Source organism: Lepidochelys kempii, chromosome 1 (genome assembly GCF_965140265.1).
Source record: "Lepidochelys kempii isolate rLepKem1 chromosome 1, rLepKem1.hap2, whole genome shotgun sequence".
Lineage (NCBI taxonomy): Eukaryota > Metazoa > Chordata > Testudines > Cheloniidae > Lepidochelys > Lepidochelys kempii.
The window spans coordinates 79,964,734-79,989,799 of NC_133256.1; the positions used below are offsets into that span (position 1 = coordinate 79,964,734).

General features: G+C 42.9%; 1 protein-coding gene across 14 annotated transcripts in view; it reads right to left on the reverse strand.

The window, feature by feature from the left end:
* The window catches only part of MYCBP2 (MYC binding protein 2), a 414,953-nt gene that overhangs the window by 255,961 nt on the left and 133,926 nt on the right, over window positions 1-25,066 (reverse strand). For all 14 annotated transcript variants that reach the window (XM_073347199.1, XM_073347148.1, XM_073347171.1 and 11 more), the window contains 4 exons: window positions 22,198-22,315; window positions 20,851-21,055; window positions 20,317-20,470; window positions 12,342-12,514 (listed from right to left, as the gene is read on the reverse strand). In XM_073347199.1, the coding sequence (XP_073203300.1) occupies window positions 12,342-12,514; window positions 20,317-20,470; window positions 20,851-21,055; window positions 22,198-22,315 (650 nt within the window). The remainder of the gene's footprint in view (window positions 1-12,341; window positions 12,515-20,316; window positions 20,471-20,850; window positions 21,056-22,197; window positions 22,316-25,066) is intronic.

Consider the following 25,066-nt stretch of genomic DNA (forward strand, 5'->3'; position numbering starts at 1 on the left):
AGAGGATACCAGGATCCCTGCCAGAAGTACTAAGACATGGAGACACAGTGTCCTGGATACTGGAAGAAGATCGAGATCCTCTGACATCAGTGCCAACTCATCCTACACAGATTGATTTGGCAGCAATGGCTCCCAAATTGGGATGCTTGGTGTAGAAAAGTGGGTAAGTTCTCTCATGCCAAAATGTTTCCTCTTCTCCTTATTTTTGGAAGAAGTTTTGTGGAAGTAGAAGTCAGTGCTAAGAAATAGGGTTGACACTGGCACAGAAGCAGATAGTATACCTTTTCTGGGTGGTTCTGATACCAAGGCAGGAGCAAGTGCCAGAATAGCTGGTGCCATCAAGGTTGCCATCACTGTGAGGTCATGGGGGCTTCTCTTGGGTATGGTGCTGCAAGATGCTGACATGAGATAGTGCCTCTGGCAGTCGGTAATGAAAATAAACCCAGATCCTGCAGCCAACTCTGACACCTGCAAGTGTCTCATAGGCACAGAAGGCAAGGACGTCAGCAAAATATAGGGATATGCACAAGAGACTGTTCTGGGGGCAAATATCTTGGCTTCAGGGCCTCAGAGGACTTACAGGCCTGTAGCCTCAAGTCCCTGCAGGTCTGAGGGGTGAATGTCTTCGAAATGACACATAGGGCCAGAAAGTGAGACTCCTCCAAGCACACCAGATATGTGACATGTAAGTGTTACCATGGGGAAGAAAACCCAAATGTACAAATATGGAAGGGGGGATAATTGGCCTGGCAGCCGCACTGCTGAAAAGGATCTGGGAGATGTGATGGATCACAACTTCAGCATGAGTCAACAATGCAATGCTGTTGCAAAAAAAAAAAGCAAATGCAATTTTGGGTTGCATTAACAGAGGCATAGCATACAAGCCACAGAAGGTGATAGTACAGCTCTACTCAGTGCTGATTAGGCCACAGCTGGAGTAGTGTGTCCAGTTTTGGTCACAGCTGTATAGAAAGGATGCAGAGAAATTGGAAAGGATCTAGAGGTGAGCAACAAAGATGATCAAAGGGATGGAATGCAAGCCATATGAGTAAAGGCTGAAGGAACCAGTTATGGTTAGTTTGGAAAAGAGGAGATTAAGGCTGGACAGGTGTGCCCTGAGCCCCACCAGAGGGCAGAAACCACAAGCTCCCCTCCCAGCCAGTCTGTTATGAGGAGAAGGGGGCGGGGACAGCAAGCCCCGCGAGCTGCACTTTTAACTGTAAAAGAGCTGTATGTGGCTCACAAGCTGCAGTTTGGCCACCCTGTCATACAGTCTGACCTGTATAACACAAGCCACAGAATTTCACCTAGTAATTCCAGCATCATGCCCATATCTTGTGGTTGAGTTGGAGAATATTCTTAGACAGACATCTGATCTTTATTTGAAAGTTTTAAGTGATAGAGAACAAAAAGATCCCTTGTTAAGTTGTTCAAATGGTTATCCTCATGGTTAAAAATGGTTATCCTCACTTTAGTTTCAGTTTGAATGTGTCTAGCTGGACATTGTTATACCTTTTGTTCGCCAGATTACAGAGCCTTCTATTAAGGGGAAATTCTATTTTACCTGTGAACTTTCATTCTAAGACTCTCCATATCAGACAGTTGTCAGTCAGCATGCCCTATCTCATACAACTGATATATAGAACACACACACAGCTCGCATTTGTGTATATATAAAAAAACAGAGCTCTCTCTTCCTCTGGAATCTGCTACAACATCCTACAGAGGGTAACTTTTACGCTTGGGTCTTAAAGGTACTTCTGAAGAGCCATTTGCCCGGGGGGGGGGGGGAGTTCCTGTCTTTGGAAGGTTGCAACAAACAACATTTATTCTGTTTTTTGAACAATCTACTAAATACATTTCCAAGACCATTTTGTATTTGCTACTCTAACCGTTAAAGCAGTTCACCCATAGCCTAAGCCCTGATAGCATTGGCAGGAAGACTGAAAAGGGGGACAAACCCATTTGATTTGATTACCATTAATGTTTGGCAAAGGGGCTACAAATGTTGGAAAAAAAGGAATCAAAACAAAAAACCTGGAAAGCCACCAGACTAAGTACTGGTTTCTTAAATTGAGGTCTTCTATCCATAACTCTGTCTCCATAATAGTACTAAGACACAAAAGATAAATAAATAAGTGTTTTCCAACAGCCTGAAGGCTATAACTGAAGGGAAGGTTACTCACCCTGTGCAGTAAATGCAGTTCGAGATTTGTGTGCCAATGGGTGCTCAACTTCAGATGTGCTTACACCCAATGTACCTTTGATCAAAATTTTTTGGTAGCAGTCCCCAATTGACCTGCACATGCACCCTACGCTTCCTTGTACCCTGCACTGACGCTACAAAGGCCTGTGCAGTCAAATTGCCCTCAGTTCCTTCTCCACCGCAAAGTCCCCAAAGGAAACTATGAAGAGGAGGAGAAGGAAAGACTGTAGTGGAGCATTCATGGTGACACACATCACAAAGAATCCCGGTTACTGCAAAGGGTGAATAACCTCTCCCTATTTGAGTAGTGTCCCCATAGGTGCTTCATTTCAGGTGACTACCACGCAGCATTCACAACAGTAGGAGGGGGATTTGGAATCACGTCCAAGACTGACAACAAGGCTGTATTTCAAAGGCAGCATCTGATCTTGAAGACTAGACTACTGCACAATTTCTAGAAAAGGTATGTACTGACATCCAAGTTACAGCCTTGCAAATGTCCAGAACTGGAACGTGTTTGAGCAGCATCACAGAGGTAGAGCGAGACCACCTAGAATGGGCTAACATCTTAAGAGGGTGAATTTCAGCAGATTTGTAGCACTATATAATACAATCAGAAATTTACCTGGAGAACATTTGGGTGGAAACTGCTGAACCTTTAGACAAACCCACAATGGATACACACAGACTGGGTGAGCTTCTAAATTACTTTGTTCTGCCCAGATAAAAGGCTGATGCCTTCCTAACATCCAAGGTGGGAAATGGACTGAATACGTTTTGGGGAAAATATCAGAAGATGGATGACTGGGTTAATATGAAACTCAGACAACAAACTCAAGTTAAAGTTTTGAATGTGGAAATAAAGAAACTGTGTCCTTGAAAAATACTGGAAATGTGGTCCACCATTAGATCTCTTATTTCTTCAACCCTTTGAGCAGAGGTAATAGACACAACAAGGCAGCTTTCATAGATAAATTAATGAGGGAAGAAGAAACAATTAGCTCAGAGAGAGGATTCATAAGGCATTTAAATACTTGGCAGTGGGTTCCTTAACCTTGAGGGGGAAAATTACCTAATCTTCTGAGCAACCTCAGTTGTGGGATAAGCAAAACACTGAATCCCTCAATCAAGCAACAAAAAGCTGTTATGGCTGTCTGGTATACCCTGATGGAACCTGAATAATCCAGTCTTTAACTCTAGAAAGTCGTCCAAAACAGTCGAGAGGATGAGTGAGTAGGTGGAGAACATCTCTGATCACACCTAATGCTGTATCTTTCCCAGTCATGAAGGTAAGTGAATCTTGTGGATTCCTTTCTACTGTTCATTAATACCTGTTGTACCACCTCAAAACAGGAAATCTCTAGGCCTGTAGTCCATCAAGGAGCCAAACTCTGAGATGAAGAATCCTCAGGTTGGAGTGAAACATTCATCCAGCATATTGAGAAAGGAGATGAAGAATGGATGGAAGAGTGACTGCTTGACAAACAGCTGGGTGAATTAGGTAAGGATACCAGATCTGTCTGGGCCATGTGTGAACTATTAATATGATTTTAACCTTGCCATGCTTGATTTTGTTTATCACCCTCAGAATCGGGGTGGTGGAGGAAATGCATACAGAAGGCATCACGTTCAAGGAACAAAAAAGTGAGGCTCAACGAGTGAGGGCCTGATCACCCTCTCCTGCCCTGCAACAAAATCATCTGCATTTCTTGTAACAGTGGCAAAGAGGTCTATGTCCAGAACTCCCCAATTCAGAAATATTTGATTGAGTATTCAAGAGTCCAACTCCCATTCAGTCCTGGGAGAGGTGTCTGCTGAGATAATAGGCCATCGTATTTCGTACCTGGGAAATAAGCAGAAGTAGTTACTCACCTTATGCAGTAACAATGGTTCTTTGAGACGTGTCCTCCTATGGATGCTCCACTGTAGGTGTGTTTGCATCCCTGTACTGATCGAACAACTTCAGCAGCAGTGTCCGTTAAGCCTACATATTCACTGTCTCTCCTCGAGCCCCACCACAAGGGTAGTTACCGTGCACAGGCTAACTCCACTCACTTCCTTCTCTACCACAGTCATTGCCAAGAACTCCAAAACAGAGGGGAGGAGGGTAGATTGTGGAGCATCCAGAGACACACACATCTTGAAGAACCATCATTACTGCAGAAGGTAAGTAACGTCTTCTTCAAGTAGTGTCCCTATAGGTGCTCCACTGTAGGTGACTCCTGAGCAGTATCCCCTCTGGAGGGCAGGGACTTCAGAGTCAGGTCAGTTATAGATGACAGCACTGTGGAGCCAAAGATGGCAGCAGAAGCAGAGAACTTCCAGTGATCACATAATGTTCGATGAAGGTGTGTACTCATGCCGCCGCTCTACAGATCTCTGAGACAGGGACATTCTTGAAGAAGGCAATGGATGAGGAAATTGACCTTGTGGAGCATGTATGAATGGTATCTGGAGGGGTCATATTGCAAACTTGGTAACGTTGTCTAATATAGCTCTGAAAGCCTTTGGGCTGATATTGCCCAGCCCATAAAGGACAGGAAAAGTCTGGGGGACTTCCTGAAGGCCTTCATCTTGCCCAGGTAGAAAGCTAGGGCTCTTCTGAAATTTAGAGTATGTTATATAGCCTCTCTGTTGTCTCGGTGAGGCTTGAGATAGAAGGTGAATCAATCGGTTCAATTTAAGGCCATCATCCAAGAAAGGCAGCTAGCAGCAAAGACAATGCTATGGTTTGCCCTTGACCAATATTGCTGCCAGATCCATCTCAATGGCAGTAGTGATGTGACATGCCTATCAACTCCCAACTCCTTCGGGAAACCTGTTGGGTTTCCCGACGGAGGTGCAGGCAATCATCCAAGATCTTCCCTTTGAGGGCATTGAGCTCTTTGCAGAGAAACTGTTCATGACGTGACTTGGGCAGCTGCTCAGTAAAACTGTTCAGTTTCAACTAATTCTCGTAATCATATTTTGCTATAAGCGCTTGGTAGCTGGTGATCTGAAACTGAAGCATGGCCGAGGAGTACATCCTCCTCCCAAATAAGTCCAAACGGTAGTCCCTATAGTAGGGAGTGGACCTCATGTGATGTTGACAGCCATGAGAATTGACAGCATCCACTACAATAGAGTTGGATGGAGGATGGGATAAGAGGAACTCTGTTTCTCTCGCAAGGATATAGTATTTTTTGTCTTCTTGCTTGCAAGTCTGTGCAACCCGACGCTGGAGTCTGACATATGGTTCTCGCAGGGTCGAGAAGGGCCTCATTGATAGGGAGGGACAATTTTGAAGAGGAAGATGAATGAAGGATGTCCAGGAGCTTGTGGTGCATATCCTTGACTTCCTCCAAAGTCCTGGACACCATGGCTAAGAAAGTGTGTCTCAGGGGCTCACACGTGGGACTAGAATCCCAAGATGCATGGGGGGTGGTATGCAGCCCAGAGGTCCCAGTATGGACACTTGGGTGGTGATGCCTATGGATGGCCGTAAGAGGATGGCACCAGTGGACCATCTGAAGATATGCCCATGGGCCCTGCTGGTATCGGGCCCCGTAGAGGGTTTGGGGGTAGTACAGAGATATCCCCTCCTCTGGTTTGCTATCTGAGTCCGCACTGGAAAGCAGGGGAACATGGCAAGGCAGTAGGGGAGATTACTGTGCTGGGTAGAGACTTGGTGCAGAAGTCCCAGTGCCGAGGAGAAGAGACTCGGCATGTCAGTTACACGAGGATCCTCGAGTGTCGGAATTCCAGCAGTGCCGACTAGCTCAGTGCCACAGTGGTGCTATGGGGGACAAATCTTGTTCACACTGGCCATTCAGGTACAGAATGAGGCGTCAGTACCAATGGGACATCGTGTACCAGTGGTGCCTTTGAGTGTTTGGTCCTGTCCTTCTCCTTAGGTGCCGTTGACTCTGTGCCCATACCCACTAGGTCTGTGGGCACATCAACAGTGCCTGTTACCGTAGTCTTCCTTGAGCCATGGGTACCACGCTTCCTTGGGTACCAGGCTTGGCCTGTCTCAGTGCTGATGGTACCATGGTTACCAAGCACGTTGGTGATAATTTGCAGCGAGCTCGCAGCTCACTCTGGGGACTTCACACTCTCTTTTTTGACTTACAAGAGAGGTTGGCGGAAGATTTCTTTACCCAAAAGCCCTTGGATGTTGAGGGATGTGGGGAAGACTCATGTCTGTGTGGAGACTCTTGGCACAGGTCCAGAGAATGTCTGAGTGCTGCCTTCATGAATATAATCTTCGGCCTCAGTTCTCTGTCCTTGGGAGACAGAGGTCTAAGCTGCTGACAGAAAGGGCACCTTTGAGGAATGTGTCCTTCCCCGAGACAACAAATGCACTGTGAATGCGTGTCTGTGATGGGGATACCCTCACTGCAGGCGAGGCACTTCTTGATGCCCATAGAACCGAGCACAGGCCACTGGGGAAGGAAGGACCCCCAGAAAGAAGGATGGAAATAAATAAATGCATATATAAGCCCTACGCGCTGACTAGCCTTGTGGCAGGACATGAGGAGAGAGCGCATATGCGGGCATAATGGACAGTGCTACCGAAGTTCTCTGATCTGCAACACAAGGATGCAAGCATAAACTACAGTGTAATACCGATAGGGACACTACTTGAAGATGAAGCAGATTTTAGTACACAGTTGTCTAAGTAGCAGTTCCTGAGTTTTATTGCTTCAGCACAAAGAGAAGGCAATCTGGCCCCTCCCCATCAATTGATATAGAACATGCAGGCTGTGTTGTCTGTCAAGAGCCTTATAGACTTGTTTCTGATTACAGTTAGGAAACAGACAGAGGCATTCCTGACTGCTTCAACTTGAGGTGGTTGATGTGCAACAGTGCCTCTTGGGTTGATCATTTGGCCTGAGTGGTACAGGCCCTAGATGTGCTTCACAGTCTATCAGTGATGCTTCTGTCATTATGGTGATGGAAGGAGGAGTTTGAATGAAAGAACTCCTGCACAAAACCTGACTGCGACTTGCCACAAATTGAGTTGTAGAAACAATTCTGAGCCAGCCCTGGACATATCAAAGGTGTAGCCTTGCACGAAGCATCAAAAAGGTACATGCTGCCATGTGTCCGAGCAATTGCAGACAATTTCTTTGTGATGTGTATCAGTTGGTTTGAATCTTTGAGATTAGACCTATTAACACCAGGAATCTGACTGTAGAAAGGTAAGGCCTGGATGATATTGCATCTAAGGAGGCCCCTATTTGTTGAACTGCAGTCCAAGTAGATTTCTCAACACTGAGCTGCAACCCTAGCTTGTGGAACAGAGACCACTCTTTGCGATAAGAATGGCAAACCTGATTGTAAGATTGGCCCTTGTATAGCCAGTCATCAAGATATGGAAATAGCTTATTTCCAATGCCTGGGTATAATTCTGTGACCATTGCTAACACCTTTGAAAACATCCTTGGGGCAGAAATGAGGCTGAATGGGAGCACTCAGTACTATCAGTGATCCAGACCTATCAGAAACTAAAGAAATTGCTTGCAAAATGGAGGAATCACATATGAAAATAGGTGTCCTGAAGTTCAGGAGCCGAAAACTAATCCCCCGGTTCCAAGGATGGGATTTTTGCTGCAACAGTCAACATTCTGATTTCACAAAGTTGTTTAGGAGTCTTAAATCTAAAATTGATCTCCATCCTCCATTCTTTTTCAGGGCCAGGAAATCGTTGGAGTAGAAGCCCTTCCCACTGTGCTGAGCTGGAACATTTTTACAGCACCTACGCAGAGACGGGAAACGACTTTCTGTCTTAAGAAAGACTCATGAGAGTGGTCCCTGAAGAGGCGTGGGTAAGAGGAAAAGGAGGTAAAAACAGATGGAATACCCTAATCTTGCAACTACCATCTGTCTGATGAAATCAACTCCCATGCAAACTGAAAACGGGAGAGGTGGTTTCCAAAAAAGGAGGGAGGCGGCAGAATGGTGCACATGCAGCTCAGTTCTATGGGATGTTTCAGGACCACGACCAACTTGTCATAATTGCCGTTTATATGTTGATGGGACTTAAGTAGTCGACACTGAAGAAACAGAGAGTTTCTTTATGAGTGCTTCATAAGGTCTCTGAAAAGCTGAAAATTATGTGGGGCAGGATCTCCTGAGATCTACTAAACCTTAATTTGTACGCAAGTGTGTAAATCCCAAGAGATCTCAAGGTGGCTCTGGAATACTTTAGGGCAGGGGTTGGCAACCTTTGGCACACGGCCCATCAAGGTAATCACAGAATCATAGAATATCAGGGTTGGAAGGGACCTCAGGAGGTCATCTAGTCCAACTCCCTGCTCAAAGCAGGACCAATCCCCAATTAAATCATCCCAGCCAGAGCTTTGTCAAGCCTGACCTTAAAAACTTCTAAGGAAGGAGATTCTACCACCTCCCTAGGTAATGCATTCCAGTGTTTCACCACCCTCATAGTGAAAAAGTTTTTCCTAATATCCAATCTAAACCTCCCTCACTGCAACTTGAGACCATTACTCCTTGTCCTGTCATCTTCTACCACTGAGAATAGTCTAGAACCATCCTCTTTGGAACCACCTCTCAGATAGTTGAAAGCAGCTATCAAATCCCCCTCATTCTTCTCTTCCATAGACTAAACAATCCCAGTTCCCTCAGCCTCTCCTCATAACTCATGTGTTCCAGACCCCTAATCATTTTTGTTGCCCTTCGCTGGACTTTCTCCAATTTATCCACATCCTTCTTGTAGTGTGGGGCCCAAAACTGGACACAGTACTCCAGATGAGGCCTCACCAATGTCGAATAGAGGGGGACGATCACGTCCCTCGATCTGCTCGCTATGCCCCTACTTATACATCCCAAAATGCCATTGGCCTTCTTGGCAACAAGGGCACACTGCTGACTCATATCCAGCTCCTCATCCACTGTCACCCCAGGTCCTTTTCCACAGAACTGCTGCCTAGCCATTCGGTCCCTAGTCTGTAGCGGTGCATTGGATTCTTCCGTCCTAAGTGCAGGACCCTGCACTTATCCTTGTTGAACCTCATCAGATTTCTTTTGGCCCAATCCTCCAATTTGTCTAGGTCCCTCTGTATCCTATCCCTACCTCGCACCCTATCTACCACTCCTCCTAGTTTAGTATCATCCGCAAATTTGCTGAGAGTGCAATCCGCACCATCCTCCAGATCATTTATGAAGGTATTGAACAAAACCGGCCCCAGGACCGATCCTTGGGGCACTCCACTTGATACCAGCTGCCAACTAGACATGGAGCCATTGATCACTACCCATTGATCACTACACTACCAATGATCACTACCATTGAGCCTGATAATCTAGACAACTTTCTACCCACCTTATAGTGCATTCATCCAGCCCATACTACTTTAACTTGCTGACAAGAATACTGTGGGAGACCGTGTCAAAAGCTTTGCTAAAGTCAAGAAACAATACATCCACTGCTTTCCCTTCATCCACAGAACCAGTAATCTCATCATAGAAAGCGATTAGATTAGTCAGGCATGATCTTCCCTTGGTGAATCCATGCTGACTGTTCCTGATCACTTTCCTCTGGTGTAAGAGCTTCAGGATAGACTCTTTGAGGACCTGCTCCATGATTTTTCCGGGGACTGAGGTGAGGCTGACTGGCCTATAGTTCCCAGGATCCTCCTTCTTCCCTTTTTTAAAGATTGGCACTACATTAGCCTTTCCACTGGCGGGCCACAATGATGTCCTGGCCGCCACATCTCACAGATCCCATTGGCCGGGAACAGAGAACTGTGGCCACTAAGAGCTGTGTGGGGCCATGCCCACGGACGGTCAACATAAGCAAAATATCTTGTGGCCCGCTAGTGGATTACCCTGATGGGCCACGTGCCAAATGTTGCTGACCCCTGTTTTAGGGTATGCAAGTATTTGTCTTTGGATTCCACAAAAAGTTTGAAACCATTGAAGGGAAAATCCTCAACAATGTTTTTGACCTCCCTTGGAAATTCCAAAAGCTGAAGCCAGGATGCTGTGCATATGACCACTGCTGCAGCATCCCAATGAGACCTGAGAAGTCGTTCTGGCTAACAGTTGCCCCTAATTATAGCCTAAAACTGCTCACTCTGTTTAGTTGGTAAATGTTCAATAAAGATGGAGAAATTGGTGTAATTTGAATGGTTGTATATAGCCATGACAGCCTGACAATTTGCTATTCTAAATTGAAGTATTGTGGATGAGTAGACCTTGCAGTCAAATCAATTAAGACATTGTTGACCTTTATCGTACAGAATGGCTTTAGCATGGTATTGCCTGCCACATTCAACCACTCCCTCCACAAACAGGGAGTTGGGTGCAAGATGGGTAAACAAGAATTCAGAGTCCTTAGTCGGGCTGTAATATTTTTAGCAGCCCATTTACACATTGGTGGCATTGTTGCCGGTGTCTGACAGATGGTCTTGGCAGGATCCAGCACAAACCTCACTGGTGGGAAGGGCAACATGGGCAGAAGGAGACTACTGAAGGATACCCAGGAGTTTATGCTGTGACTCTTTGACCTCCTCCAAGGGGATCTGTAAGGAGTATGCAATATGTTTCATTAACTCCTGGAAGTCTCAGAAATCATCAGTTGTAGAAGGTCGGGGAGAGAATAACTGCCTCATCTGTAGAGGAGGAAGAAATATTTGTCTAAGGCATAACTTTCTTATCTCTCCTAGCTTCCTGTTTCTCAATGGACTCTGGACCGTAAGAGAACTGAGGCGGGATAGACAGGGTAGACGGATTTATTCTTCCGTAGACCCTACAAGACAGACTATGAGCCTGTGAAAATTACTGGCAATATGCCATCCAAGGATCCCACTATGCCCAATGAGCAGATCCATATGACACTTTGGGGAGGCATCCACTTGTGCTCGAAGCAGGACATGGGTGCATGGGTCCGTGTTTTATGTAAGTCCTGCCTTTCTACCACACTCTGAAGATGTTGGAGAATTGAGCAGTACCAGGGAAAGGTCAAATTTCAATTACCATAGTTCCACCAGCACAGATAGTATTTCGGCAACCATTAACGAGCGAGACTCCAGTTTATGCGAAACAAGGAGATCTCTGGCATATCTGAATTCCTGTGGTACTAGGTAAGTTTGAAGTACAGGGTCATATTCCACTGTCAATTCCAAGGACATAAGCTGTTCGAGCCCTCCGGGTAGATTAGTCAATACTGATAAGAATGTTTTAAGGGGCACCAAGATTGCATAAGATGCATGCCGTTTACCCAGTACTGAGGATGTCTTTGTTTTGGAGGGCAACACAGATACAGATGGTACCAAAAGAATTCTAGGTATTACCTTTTATAGAAGAAGAGTGCTTAAACTCCTTTGCGGCTGAGCTCTGCTTCTGTGGTACAGACGGACTCAGTACAAAAGCATTTTTGATGTTTCTGTTCTTAGAAGAGACCAGAGGCCCAGACATGAGGTCAGTACGAATGGTGCTTGGAGCCTCAACAGTACCCAGAGCAGGACGTAAGGTCTCTGAAACAGTCTTAGTTGGAGGAGACAGAGACTTCAGAGTAAGCTCCTTCTGAGGAGAATGGGCTCTCCTTTTTTAGGTCTTCTCTGAGGATTTACCTCCAACAGATGCTGGTGAACGTGCTGAAGTCAAAGGGGCACAATGTTCACTCCCAGGTCAATGTCTGAGGTAACTGGATGGGCATCCTGGCCTAGATCTGAGGCTGGATGGGGAGAATGCTCCATTGTTAAGAGTCTAAGTCTTATCTCACGATTCTTCCTAGCCCTGCCCTTAAACCCAGAGCAGAACTTTTGAGACCAATTCCTCTGAAACAAAATAAATAGAAATGAGAGACAGAGGCTAACAGACTATTTTTGAATAGAAAGGCATACTAATACTCTGTCTCAGGCTGAGGTGGATGAGAAGGAACTGAGAGCAATTCTACCATGCAGCCCTATATAGCCTCTGTGCAGGGCATGAGGATCGTAGGGCATATATGCAAGTCGAACGAGCACTAATACAAAAAAAACCTCTGCTCTCAGGTGTATGGGGTGTAAACACACCTGAAGTGGAAAACCCCTGGGGACACTACTCAAAAACAACACACACACACACACAGCAGAGTGCGTTTACTATTACTTTTCAGCTTTCTGATTCATCAACCATAAATTTATACCTAGAATGTGCAAAGCTGCATGAGACCTGGTGGTTAGAGCTTTGGATCCTGTCGGAAGAGCAAGTTCCGGGCTTAGAATACTACATCGCGATTGCATGTCTGGAGCTGAGGGAAGCCTGGAATCAGCAACAACGGCATTGTAACTCCACAGTTCTCTAGTATTTGGTCGAAACCTGACCCAAAAACACAAGGTTAAAAAAAAGATTTCAATGTAGCAAAAAAATTAAATTTAACATAACAAAAAACTAACTGAACCTATTTTAATATCTAAACTTGCTAAACTATTTTAATATCTACTGAAAACTACTTTATGATAGTTCTGACTAGTAGGGAATATTAGGATTGTAATCTACTGTACCAATGAAATACATGTTATGCAAGATAACCACTATTTATTACAAAATATAACAATAGCCCCAAACATTCTTAATAACCTTAAATTCAAACTACATTAGATTATTTAAATTACAGAAAATCCAGAAAATATTCTAAGCATATCTCAGAGCTAACAAGAGACATTAAAATGGTTGCTGACTTCAGGAGCTTAAAATCTAATAATAGATGCAATACAACAAGTGACAGTACCAAAACAGTAGGGGATGAGGCAAAGAACAGCAAGGGTTTCAACTGAAAGTCATGAGGCTATGCAGTTTTGACGCATGTAAATCATGGGGTTGAGGGGTCAAAATATATTTTTGCTTTTTTTTTTTTCCAACAGACAGTACCTTCTTGTGGATAACCCATATCACGAGGTTTTTGGTTTGTTTTTTTTTAAAGGGAGAATGATCTGAACACAGTAACTTAGCAATGGATTATAAGAACCTTCTATGTGTAGGAGCAGCATGGAGTAAGATGTAGAAAGGGAATGAAATGAGTGAGAAGTATTTGTTATCAATGGTATCCCAATGATGACAGTTAAAATTGACACTGAAATTATTTCACTGCTCATCAAAGCATGTTAGTAAGGAAAGAACAATCATATTTTGAAGACCTACAGCATCTTTTTCCTCTTCATCCGATTCATGAAGATAAAAGGGTAGGTGGAAACAAACAAAGCCCTAAGAGCATATAAAAGCCACATGAAGGGAAAGTAGATCCCATAGATCCAAGCAGGTCATCTAAACAGATCCCACAGATTTCAGCAGGGCATCTAAGGCCCTATGAAAAGGATCCAGTCCTGAAGAGCCCAGATGGCCTTTCAAGCCCTGCCCCCTAATCAGACTGCATCCCTTCTAAACAAACGCGGGCTAACTGGCTTCCTCCCTGGCTCTATAGCTGCTACTGCTTGTCCTTCCTATAGATTTTTTGACTCAGGCAGAAATTTATGCAACACTTCCACTTGACTCATATTTTCAAGATTTTCTTCACAATCTTGATGGCTAGAAACTTCTCTCTAAATGAAAGCTGCGATTCTGATGTCATCGTAGAGCCTTAAGCATATACCTATTGTCTTAACTCATCTCTGTTCATAGGTGTATCTGAACTCTGATGAAGGGAAGTCTATCCTGAAGAGCCCATCAAAGTCCACATTGTCATATTCTAAATATATGAAGGTTAGTTACCTGTAACCGAGGTTCTTCAATATGGACTCTGCATATTCACACTCATGGGATGCTCTGACTGGTGCAGTCCAAATGGTAAAATTCTACCAGCAATAGCTGTTGAAGCATCCGTGCAGCTCCCTTGCACTCTCCTCCCTACCCCTACTGAACTCTTGAGTTCTAGGGCAAGAGTTTAAAAGGAGCGTGATGACCCACCACCTCAGTTCATTCAATTGCAACCCTCAGCCCTCTGGTAAGTAGGACTCTGAGGTAGCGGGGAAAGGTGGGTGGGGAGTGTGACTATCCAGAGTTCATCTTGAAGAATCTCAGTTACAGGTAAGTCAACTCCATTTCTTCCTGTGAATGTCCACTGCGTATTCCTACCTATGGGATGCATTAACAAGTACTCTGACCAAGAGGCATTCTAGTTAAACAAGGAGTACATGACTGCCTTGCCAAACTTTGCATCAGATCTAGATTCCAAGTCTAAAGAACAATGATTACTAAAAGTGTGAACACAACTATGGGTTGCTACTGTACATATCTTCACCAGAGAGTTATATCTAGAGAAAGCCATACACACTGCCTTTGATTTAGATGAATGAGTTCTGCTGCCTTGAGGAATGGATAATCCCTTCAATTTATATGCTTCATAAAATCTAACCCATCTAGAGAGATTCTGTATATAAACAGCTTTTCTCTTGTTTTTTGGTCAGCAAGCTATGAACATTTTGGAAGACTGTCTAAATGCTGTAGTCCTGTCTAAATAAAAAGACAACACTTTCTTCACATATAACACGTGTAATTTAGCATCCCCATCATGAGTACGGGGTTTGTGAAAGATGACTGGTAAAATTATAGACTGATTTATGTGAAAATCAGAATTTTTTTTTGGTAAAAATTTAGAGTGAGTGCAAAGGACGACTTTATCCTCATGAAAAATAGCGAATGGTAGATCAGTCATTAATGCATGTAATTTACTTATGCATGTGGCAGAAGTGATTGCTATCAAAAACTTTTTTTTTTTTAACAGACAAATGAAAAAGAATGGGTTCAAAGGGAGATTCCATTAATTGTGTTGTAATACATTCAGATTCCAAGAGAGCACAGGAGTTCGTACTGAAAGATACAAATTATTAAGGCTTTTTCAAAACCTCTTAACTGCATCTCATTAGCAAAAACTGATTTTCCCTCTACAGGTACATGCTATGCTGATATGGCTGAGAGATTAACCTTAACTGAAGATAAAAAAAAGACATGTTTTAAATACAATAAATATTCAAATACATAATTAATTGGTGCCATATAAGGATCCGTGTTATACATGGAAATCCACAATAAAAACCTCTTCCATTGAAGACTATAGCACTTGTGTGGATTCTTTTCTAGACTAAAACAGTCTATTCTGTACTTCTAATGAAAGCCTTTCTTCTAGCTTATCTAAAGATCTATTCCCTGCGTAGTCAAGTGAAGGGACCAAAGGTTCAGATACATAATTTCACAGATATAATGCTGTCATATAGTCTATTACTAACAGAATTGCTTTGTTTTTGAGCTGAGGTAGAAAATACATTAGAGCTCGTCTGATTGTTCTCAGTTCTAAAATATTGGATGTGTAAGTTTCTTTGATGAACAATGATCTCTGATCAACAATTCACTGATCTGATGGGCTCCACATCCTAGGGTAGATGTATCCATGGTCAGTATTACTGATGATGTAAGAGAGTGAAAAAGTACATCTTTCATTGCATTTTGATTGTTTGTCTACCACATTAAATGATGATACACCTGATGTGGAAATACTGTCTAAACCTGGTTTGTAATTCTTTGCTAACTAGTGTTGAAGACCTCATCTGAAGACTAGCATAAGGAGTCACTGCTGTGGTTGATGCTAGCAGACCCAGCAACTGAAGTACGTAAAGAATCAATTGTCTCAGTAAGGGGCAGAGGAAATACATGTGTCTTTTTATGTTGATCTCTCTCCCCTCTGGGAGAACAGCACTCTTCACAGTTGAATCTACTATGGCTCCTAAACAAGGAACCCTTTAAATAGGGTTTAGACATGGCTTTTCACAGTTTATCTGTAATCGCAGACTGACAACTAATGAATATATTTAATTTACAAGATCTCTTCCCTAGATGACCCTTATTAGCAAATCATCTAGGTACAGGTATAGATACATCCCCTGCCTTCTTAGGTATACTGCCACAACAGGCAGGCATTTTGTAAATGCCCTGGGTGTTGCAGATAACCCAAACAGGAGGGTCTTGTATTGAAAAATGGTCGTCTCCAACAATGAAACAGGAAAATTTCAGTGACATGGTTTACAGAAATGTGGAAGTATGGGTCTTTTAAGATCAGAGCTGCAAAACAATCCTGGAGGGAAAGAGAAGGTGTTAGAGACAACATGCAGAAGTGAAGTTCCTTTATATAAAAGTGTTTAATTTCCTTAAATCCATATCCCTTCCCTCTGTGATCTCATGGAACTACCTCTACTGCATCTAACTATAGTAGAGATTGGAAATCCTTTTTTAGCAAATCAAGATGACTGATCTCTCCCCAAATAGGAAGTGGGTGGGTTGTTGGGGGGAGAGGTTCTGAACTGAATTGTGTAACCATATAAAAGAGCTTCTAATATCCATCTGTCCAATGATATTAACTCCCACTGCTAAAAAAATGGGACAACTAATCCCCAAACTGTGGATTAAAGAATGCCCATACGGGCTGACTTGAAGCTCTGTGTCATTATGTTAAATCTGATCCATCAGAGGCAATGCAGAAGATGAAAATGACAAAAGTTTCCCTTTATTATTACGAGGTTTAACTTTCTTCCTCTATTGATGTTGATGCTGTATGTTTCGGATGAAAATGATATGCCCTTCTCTGGTACCTGTAATGATGTGAAGGAGACAAAAAATGTGGATATTGCCTTTGATACCTGTTTAATGAAGTAGAATATAATTTCTTCCCTATTTAAGGAAACCAAAAGATCTAGCATATCTTACATTTTTCATGCTCTCAGGTACCTCTTTAGTCTGAACACTAAACAGACGTTCTCCTTCAAATGGAAGGTCCAAGAGCCTCATTTCTGTCTCATGAGGGAGTCCCACCAATCTTAACCAGGTGTCTCTCTTTAGTGACACAGCCAAAGCTACTGATCTTGCTGAAATGTCTGAAGATTCAAAGCCACAGTCAACTGTTGCTTAGCAACATTCAGTCCTTCAGTCAAAATAGCATTTGATAATCTTTGGTGTTCCTCTAGAAGCACATTAAAAAAAGGATATTTTGCTCCAGAAATGGTATTGGTCTCTTAGCCATGACAGCTTCATAGTTGGATATGCATATGCTGATTTTCTCTGAAGAAAACATACTTCTTCCTAACACATCCAGTCTCTTCCCTTCGTCATCCGATGGAGCAGTGAGCTTGGGCACTTTTTGATCTGTGAAATGCCACTCGTGAATTAGGAGGCTCGCAAGTATGAAACATAGCAAGTCCTTCTTCAGGGAACTGACATATCAACTTTACAGAGAAGCTGTGTGGTTGACATATTTCATAACAAGGGAAATATGATTAGTTATCTAACCACTGGCCCCAAAATATCAGAGAGGATGTGATGATTCCTACACAAAAACAGAAGGAATATCTAGCATCTTTGACATTCGAGATACTAATTCTTGAAAGGCTATGCCATCTTCTGATGGTGATAATACTGAGATGTCCTCCACATTTCCATTTGGAGAAGACACATCCCTTAATTCTGAATCAGAATCTTCTAGCTCCAGCTCGTCCTCATATTTTACCAATTTCCTTAGGTGACTTCTTCTGAGGAAGCTGTACTGGCTGGTCCTTATCCCTTGGATTCAATAACTGAATGTCCTCCTGATATAGTCTTGCTGAAAGTCTGTCCTCACACCTTCCTAAAAGGTGCCTGAAATGGCCAGTGAGACCATCTTACTAAAGGAGGTATCTGCCACTCAGGCCAAAACCCCCATGGATAGATTGAGCTGGAAATATCTCTGTGCCTGCAGATCCTGCACTGAACTGATTTTTTTTTTTTTCCTGGTTCTAATCTGTGATCTGTATTTCTCTTCAAGCTCCAAATCACTCGAGGCTCAGACAGGACTTGAGACAATACCTCCTTGAAATGGAGAGCAGAGAGAAGTTCTTCTCCAGGGATCATGAAGGGATCTTAATAGAATGCAGCAGCACAGTGCTCCTGATCTTTTCCTGTTCTTTGCCGACTCTCAGAAAAGCAGTCACTTTGACTGCTTGCAGCAACCCAAGTGATGTGTCCTAAGAAGCAATACCAGGCTCAACTGTCAATGGAGCCACAGATGGATCCATATGATGAACTACCACTTTAACAGTATTGTGCTAGTTAACAAATCCTCATCAGTTCTTTTAACTGGATCCTTAGATCTCACCATGAGAACAGGCTCCTACAGATGTGATATTGTCAGATCTGTACAAGGACAACTCCCAACTCTGAGCTGAGATTTTAAGTCAGATCCTGGCTCTATAATGAGATTCTGTCCTTGTAAATGCTACTCTCAGACTGGTTCTTTGTATTGAGGCTGACACCAAGGAGATCTGCACATTTTTTGGTACTGCAACCGATTCTTTCTGAAATGGGACAGCTATGGGAACAGAGTTTATCACTGATCCAAAACTTTTCTTTTTTGGATCCTTAACTATGTCATATCTTGCATCTGACATAGAAGCTGAATCTGTTTTTATTCCCCAGCTGAACTGATCGGAACTACAACCCTCTCTGAGAATCTGCTGCCACGGTCAGTGCTTCCTGCAATAAAACTGACTGGAGCCTATTTCATCTCTCTCACTCTTAGTCCTTCTTCATGCATGATTGGATATTCAGAGGGAGAATGATCTTCCCCCAAACATGCCAAGCATCTGATATGTGCATCTGATGCTGAGAATACTGCCGGTCACGAGAACCATCTTTTGAATCCAGGCTTGTTAACTTCTGATCCAACATGTTATCCTTTAGCTACCTACCTCTAATAATATATAACTATAAGCACTTAGGTAACAACTAACCAATACAAACTACCTAGCTACTACTCCATAAGGATCACGCAGTAACAGTGTAACCGTCCAGCTGATCATGGTGGAAGGAATTGAGGTGGTGGAACTCCATGCAACTTTTAAACCCTAAAACATCCGGCGGGGAGGGGTGAGGGAAGCACGCAGAGGGACCAAGCCACACAGACACTCCAATGGTTACTGCTAGTAGAATCCTACCATTCAGGCTGCACTGGTTGGAGCATTCTATGAGTGGGAACATACACAGGCACTCAAAGGAAGAGCTATAATCTATTTGGAATGTCCTCTTATTTTTATGTCTCAAGTATGCAGAGCTTAGAAGAGTACCACTTCTTCCCCCTTCCTATCAGTTCAAACTCCAATCAGTGAGACTGCTGAGGAAGATCCTACAGTAACTGAATCGAGTGATTAAGACATAAACAAGCGGTTTAACTGTTGGGCAAGACAAGAAGATTCAGATACACGATACGTTGTGGAGGAACAAACAGTAAAATCTGAATATGGCTTGAACACAATGAAAGGAACACAGATGGAGGAATTTAAGATTACCGAATATTTTGAGCCTGGAGGAGTTGTTGAAAATAACAGAGATCAACTGATGTGAAGAGAATTCAGGAGGAAAAAGAAGCAGCTCTGTTTCGGCCATGGAGGTTGAGCTTAAGTGGACAGCCAGCCATCGAAGAAGAAAAACAGAGATAGAGTTTGTCACAGAGTAGCTGGTTGCTGTGGATAGACTGAGCCAGTTCCCCTGAACTGGAGCAGGTAAGTCCAATTCAGTTAATTAAAGAGTGCTAGCCTACACCTGAACCTAAAAAGGGCTGCTAACAGGCAGCTGGAGGGAGGAAAGACAGATAGGCTGAGCCGTGGAGAGGAATGGATAGAGCGAGCTAAGCCTGGGGAGGAAAAGCCACACTGGAGTGCAGTTAGCTCCTATTGTGCGTCCCTAGAGCAAGGGGCCAATAGGCTCAGGGAAGCAGACCTGTGGCTGCTGTTCCAGGATGGGAGCGAAGCTGATTAAGGCTGGGAAGCTGCCAGGAGCAGGTGTGCTAGAGACCTCTGGGAGGGCTGACCCTGAAGCCTGGGGCCAAGGACTGAGCTGAGACTGTTTTCTGTTTGTTTGATAACCTCTGTTTAAAGAAATAAACCTCCTTGAAAAGAGGGGCATGACAACACACGCTTTGGAGCCAGGGAGAAACAACAGCCCTGGCAACAGATACAAAGGAGACCGAACAGATGTCTTCTTACGATAGGTAAGAGAAATGACAGTTGAACCTATGTGAGCAGATGATGCTACCCAAAATTGTTCTAATAAATTCAATCTTATTTCTATACTGATGCCCCCTTTCTGTGACTACAAACCACACTTGCCTCCAAATAACATCATAAACAGGATCCAGACATACTCCAAACCCTTGAAGATCCTCCTGTTCAGAATCATTAAATGTCTTGCAACTCCCATCTACTTTATTTATCAGAAGACATTTAAACGGAGGCGGTTCTGACATAGAAGCAGGGACCAAACCTGGAAAAAATAGACAAATAGTCCATCTGTCACATGCTAGCCTCCATCTCTGAAGTAATACTACTACTACTATAAGGAAAGTTCACTCATAGTACAATATTTCATAGGTGTGACGAGATTTTTTAACTGCGCTGGAACATTAAAAATTTAAGAGTACCTTGGAGGATTTTTATTAATAATAAAATTACATTTGTAAGTTAATTAGGATACCACATACAATATAAATACCTTAAAAGTAAAATGGAGTGTCATAAGGTAAGAGTTTACTCAATTTGCATTTTTTACTTATTACCTCCACTGCTTGCACTGTAATGTTTCAAGTCCCTTCACTAAATGTATGTTAAATGAACTAATTTACAATACTGTTGAAGAGCTCTTACCTATTATATGCCTGCTTGCAAAGATCTCTGACGTAGCTAGAACATGAGAGTTAATGAGAGCTTCATCAATCCGAAGAAAAGTCTGATCTCCACTTGCTCCAATCCAAGTAGCTTTGCGTCCATATTTAGATCCAATATTAGGCATGGATGCTGGCTTTGCATTCCAGTATGGCATATCCAAAATTGGTCTGCCAAGCTGTCCCTTCTAAAGCAAGAATTCAGTAATTAGTAAATACTAGCAACAATAGTTTCAGATGGATAAAATAGCAGTTTCAATATACAAAATGGAAAATTGGAAAAAGATGACCCATTTAAAGTTTACTTCATAATGCCATCAAACTGTGGCATGTGGCCTCGGGGGAAGGGGCGGCACAGGGGGTGGGGCCACAGGTCAGGCACCACTGACCCCTCCCCCCTTTCCCCCACACTTTTAGGGAGTTCCAGCACTCCTGGGGTGAGGTATTATCTTTTATTGGCCCAACATCAGTTACTGAGAGACACACGTTTTTGAGTTTATACAGAGCTCTTCTTCAAGTCTGGGAAACTAACTCAAAATATGGCTGCTAAATGCAAGGTTTGAACAGATTGTTTAGCATAAGTAATTAAATATTTCAAGGGACCATTCAAGATGAAGTGGCTTGTTAACACCACACCAGTCATAGGGAGAGAATGAAGAGGAGAGTAAGCAGCTGGGGAGGGGGGAGCTTGTTGTTAGTGGGTTGCAGATTGTTGTAATAAGCCCTAAATCCAGAGCCTCTATTCAACTGATGATTTTTAGTGTCTGGCAAAGTTATGAATGTGAGCTACATCCTACAATTTTTAACCTTAAGAGTTTGAATCAGCCCTACCATTGGTGTGAGGAAACAGAAGGTACTGCCTCCCTAGCTGCCTCCCACAACTTCCCATGCAGCCCAAGCAGAAGCTCTGATGTAAGCCAGGAGTGCTCTGAACAATATTAACCACCTTCTCACTGCATTATCTTCTCATGTAGAAGAAATATTCTACAGATGCCATGAAATCCCACCACGTTAGTTTGAAGATAGTTTTGACATTAATGCCAATTAGAAGGGAAAAAAAAACAGTTCCCCCTGTAAACCATGTAAATTTGATATGGGACCCACTTACTAATAAATAAGGAACAGCAGGAAATTTTCACAGGTTTTCATGCTTTTCTAACCAGATTTAAAATAAAGACACACAAACACTTAATGTACACAGACATAAGTTAGGTATATGCAAATGTGTGCAACTGTGAAAAATCTTTCTAAAAACTATTTACGGTAACTCTAGTTTTTTATCTATATATTGTACACTTATTTCCAAAAGTAAAAAGAAATGTTTCCTTACAGAGAAACTTCCAAATGTGAAGACCTGTCCATCCATTAAGAGAATGGCTGTATGGTTGCTTCCCGCAGTAACTTGTGTGCTAGGACCTGGTAATGCCTGCACCAGAGTGGGACACCCCCTATGTCAAAATAAAACCACACCAGTATCAGTGCATCTTCATGCAACATTTAACACATGCAGTATTAATGTTAGTAAATGTGCAGTTGATCACAAAGTAATATTGTTATTGTCATTTGTCAGACACTATCTGGAATACTAGTTGTATTACCATGCAACTGAATATTTGGCTAGTATTCCAGTCCCAAGCATGGCAGGCAATACAACTGGATGACACTCTACCCCAGCTGTCTAGGGAGGGGCAGAGGGGGAGAGAAGATCCTGGTTCTGCATCTCTCAAATGAAGGGAAAGGCATTAGACCATCCCTCTTTCCCCAAAAGTCCATAGATACTAGAAAGAATAATCTCACCAGAAGACCTGAAAAGTCTTCTGTGCGCCTCCCAAATACAGATATGTTTAAGAAAAACACCAAAGTCCCTCTACCTGTCCCTCAGCAATTGGAGTGGAAGTAGTGAGTGTATCTGAGGGAAAGGACAGTAGTGGTGAGTGGGGGGGAAACTCTGAAGTGATAGATGAGAAAAGAAGCAGTGAGATTGAGAGGTGAGAAAGAAAAAAAACCCCAAAACACTGAGGTGAGCAAGTTAAAGGCCTGATAAGTCAACACTGACTTCAATGGGCTTTGGATCATGGCCTAAGTGCTTGCCTACACTTGCAAATTGTTTCAGATTAAGGTAGGGTCTAAATTTAAAGTGGAACAGCTATTTCTGATAGGTTTCAGAGTAACAGCCATGTTAGTCTGTATTCGCAAAAAGAAAAGGAGTACTTGTGGCACCTTAGAGACTAACCAATTTATTTGAGCATGAGCTTTCGTGAGCTACAGTGAGCTGTAGCTCACAAAAGCTCATGCTCAAATAAATTGGTTAGTCTCTAAGGTGCCACAAGTACTCCTTTTCTTTTACCTATTTCTGAATAACCCGATGTTAAGTATCCTCACACCTTCTTGTCAACTGTCTAAATGGGCCATCTTAATTATCACTACAAAAGCTTTTTCTCCTGCTGATAATAGCTCATCTTAACTAATTAGCCTCTCACAGTTTGTATGGTAACTTCCAAGGTGCGTGTGCATGTTCCATTCTATGCATCGGATGAAGTGGGCTGTAGCCCACGAAAGCTTATACTCTAATAAATTTGTTAGTCTCTAAGGTGCCACAAGTACTTCTGTTCTTTTTGCGGATATAGACTAACACGGCTGCTACTCTGAAACCCATGTGTAGAGAATCCCTGATGACTAGAGGGAAGGACAATGGATAGATTAGGCATGAAAAAAATGAGAGAAGATATAAAGAGAATACAAGGTAAGGAAGGACACTGAATATAACAGGAAAAATACACAAAGATATATAATGAAGGAAAGAAAATCTGAAGCCAAGGGTAAAAGCGGTAATGTACAAGTGAAATGTACTTTGGCACGTTACATTATTTAAGATGCTGTAGAAAACTCAGTTCTTATTGGTCAGCAATATGCTCATTTGGACAGACATGGTTCCCTCTGCACAAAGGTTATCATTCTAAAATAGTTAAAGTACTAAAACACCAGATATTCTGATGATAATCAGAAACAAAAATGAGGGAAATTTAGTTTTATTATATAAATATAAAGCATTTAGTGAGTTAATGTGATGTTAAGGCTAGAATTTGAAACACTGAAAACAAGGGAAAATTAAGTGAGGAGCTTATAGGAACAATATCTCTGCACAATCCTGTATATTTTATGGTATACATACAACAAAACAAACAGTAAATATATTAAATTACACATTTAGGGCTCGATCCTGAGGTGCTCTGCACCTTTGAGCACCAGGCACTTTAACATTAAAGGAGGAATAAAATATTATATACTTACACATTGACAGTATGGCAGATTTGGCATTACTATGAGAACTTTGGGCTGGTCTACACTTAAAAATGTTACTGATATAACTGTCAGAGATGTGACTTTTTTGCTGAGCCCTAATTTAGACTAAGTTATGCTGGTATAATGCACCTTATACTGGCATAGCTTATTTCTGTTCTGGAACTGGTATAAACTGCACTGTTATAACTGCCTTTACGTTGGTATAACTGTGATCACACTGGGGAGAAGTGCGTAGGGGTGCCACAAAACTTTTACATGTAGACAAGTCCTTTGACTTTATTTACAGACTTTTGTTTAAAATGATAACTTATATTACTGCACTTTTGCTACTTAATCTTATTTGGCTCAGGAGGACTGGAATAAGCTATACCAGCAAAAGCCTAGTTTTGCCAGTATAAGCAGCATCCACATTAGGAGCACTTTTCTGGTAGAATACAGTAACCCCTCAATTAAAGTCATCCCGGTTAATGTTGTTTTGTTATTATGTTGCTGACCAATTAGGGAACATGCTTGTTTAAAGTTGCACAATACTCCCTTATAACGTGGTTTGGCAGTCGCCTGCTTTGTCCATTGCTTGCAGGAAGAGCAGCCCATTGGAGCTAGCTGGTGGGGGCTTGGAACCAGGGTGCACTGGCAGCCCCCCTATCAACTCCCCGCTCCTTAAGTTCCCTGTGTGGCAGCTGCCCAGCAGGCTATCAATTGCCAGGCAGCTTAGCTGTCCCACCCCCCACTGCCGTGTGCTGCTCCCAGGAGCCTCCTGCTTGCTGTGCAAGGGAGGGCGGGAAAGAGGGGCGTTATTGTCACTGTGTCCCCATCTCTCCCACTCCTGCACCCCATCTCCACAGAGCGGGGGGAAGGGAGGAGACACAACAGGGCTCAGGAGGGAGGGAGCTTCC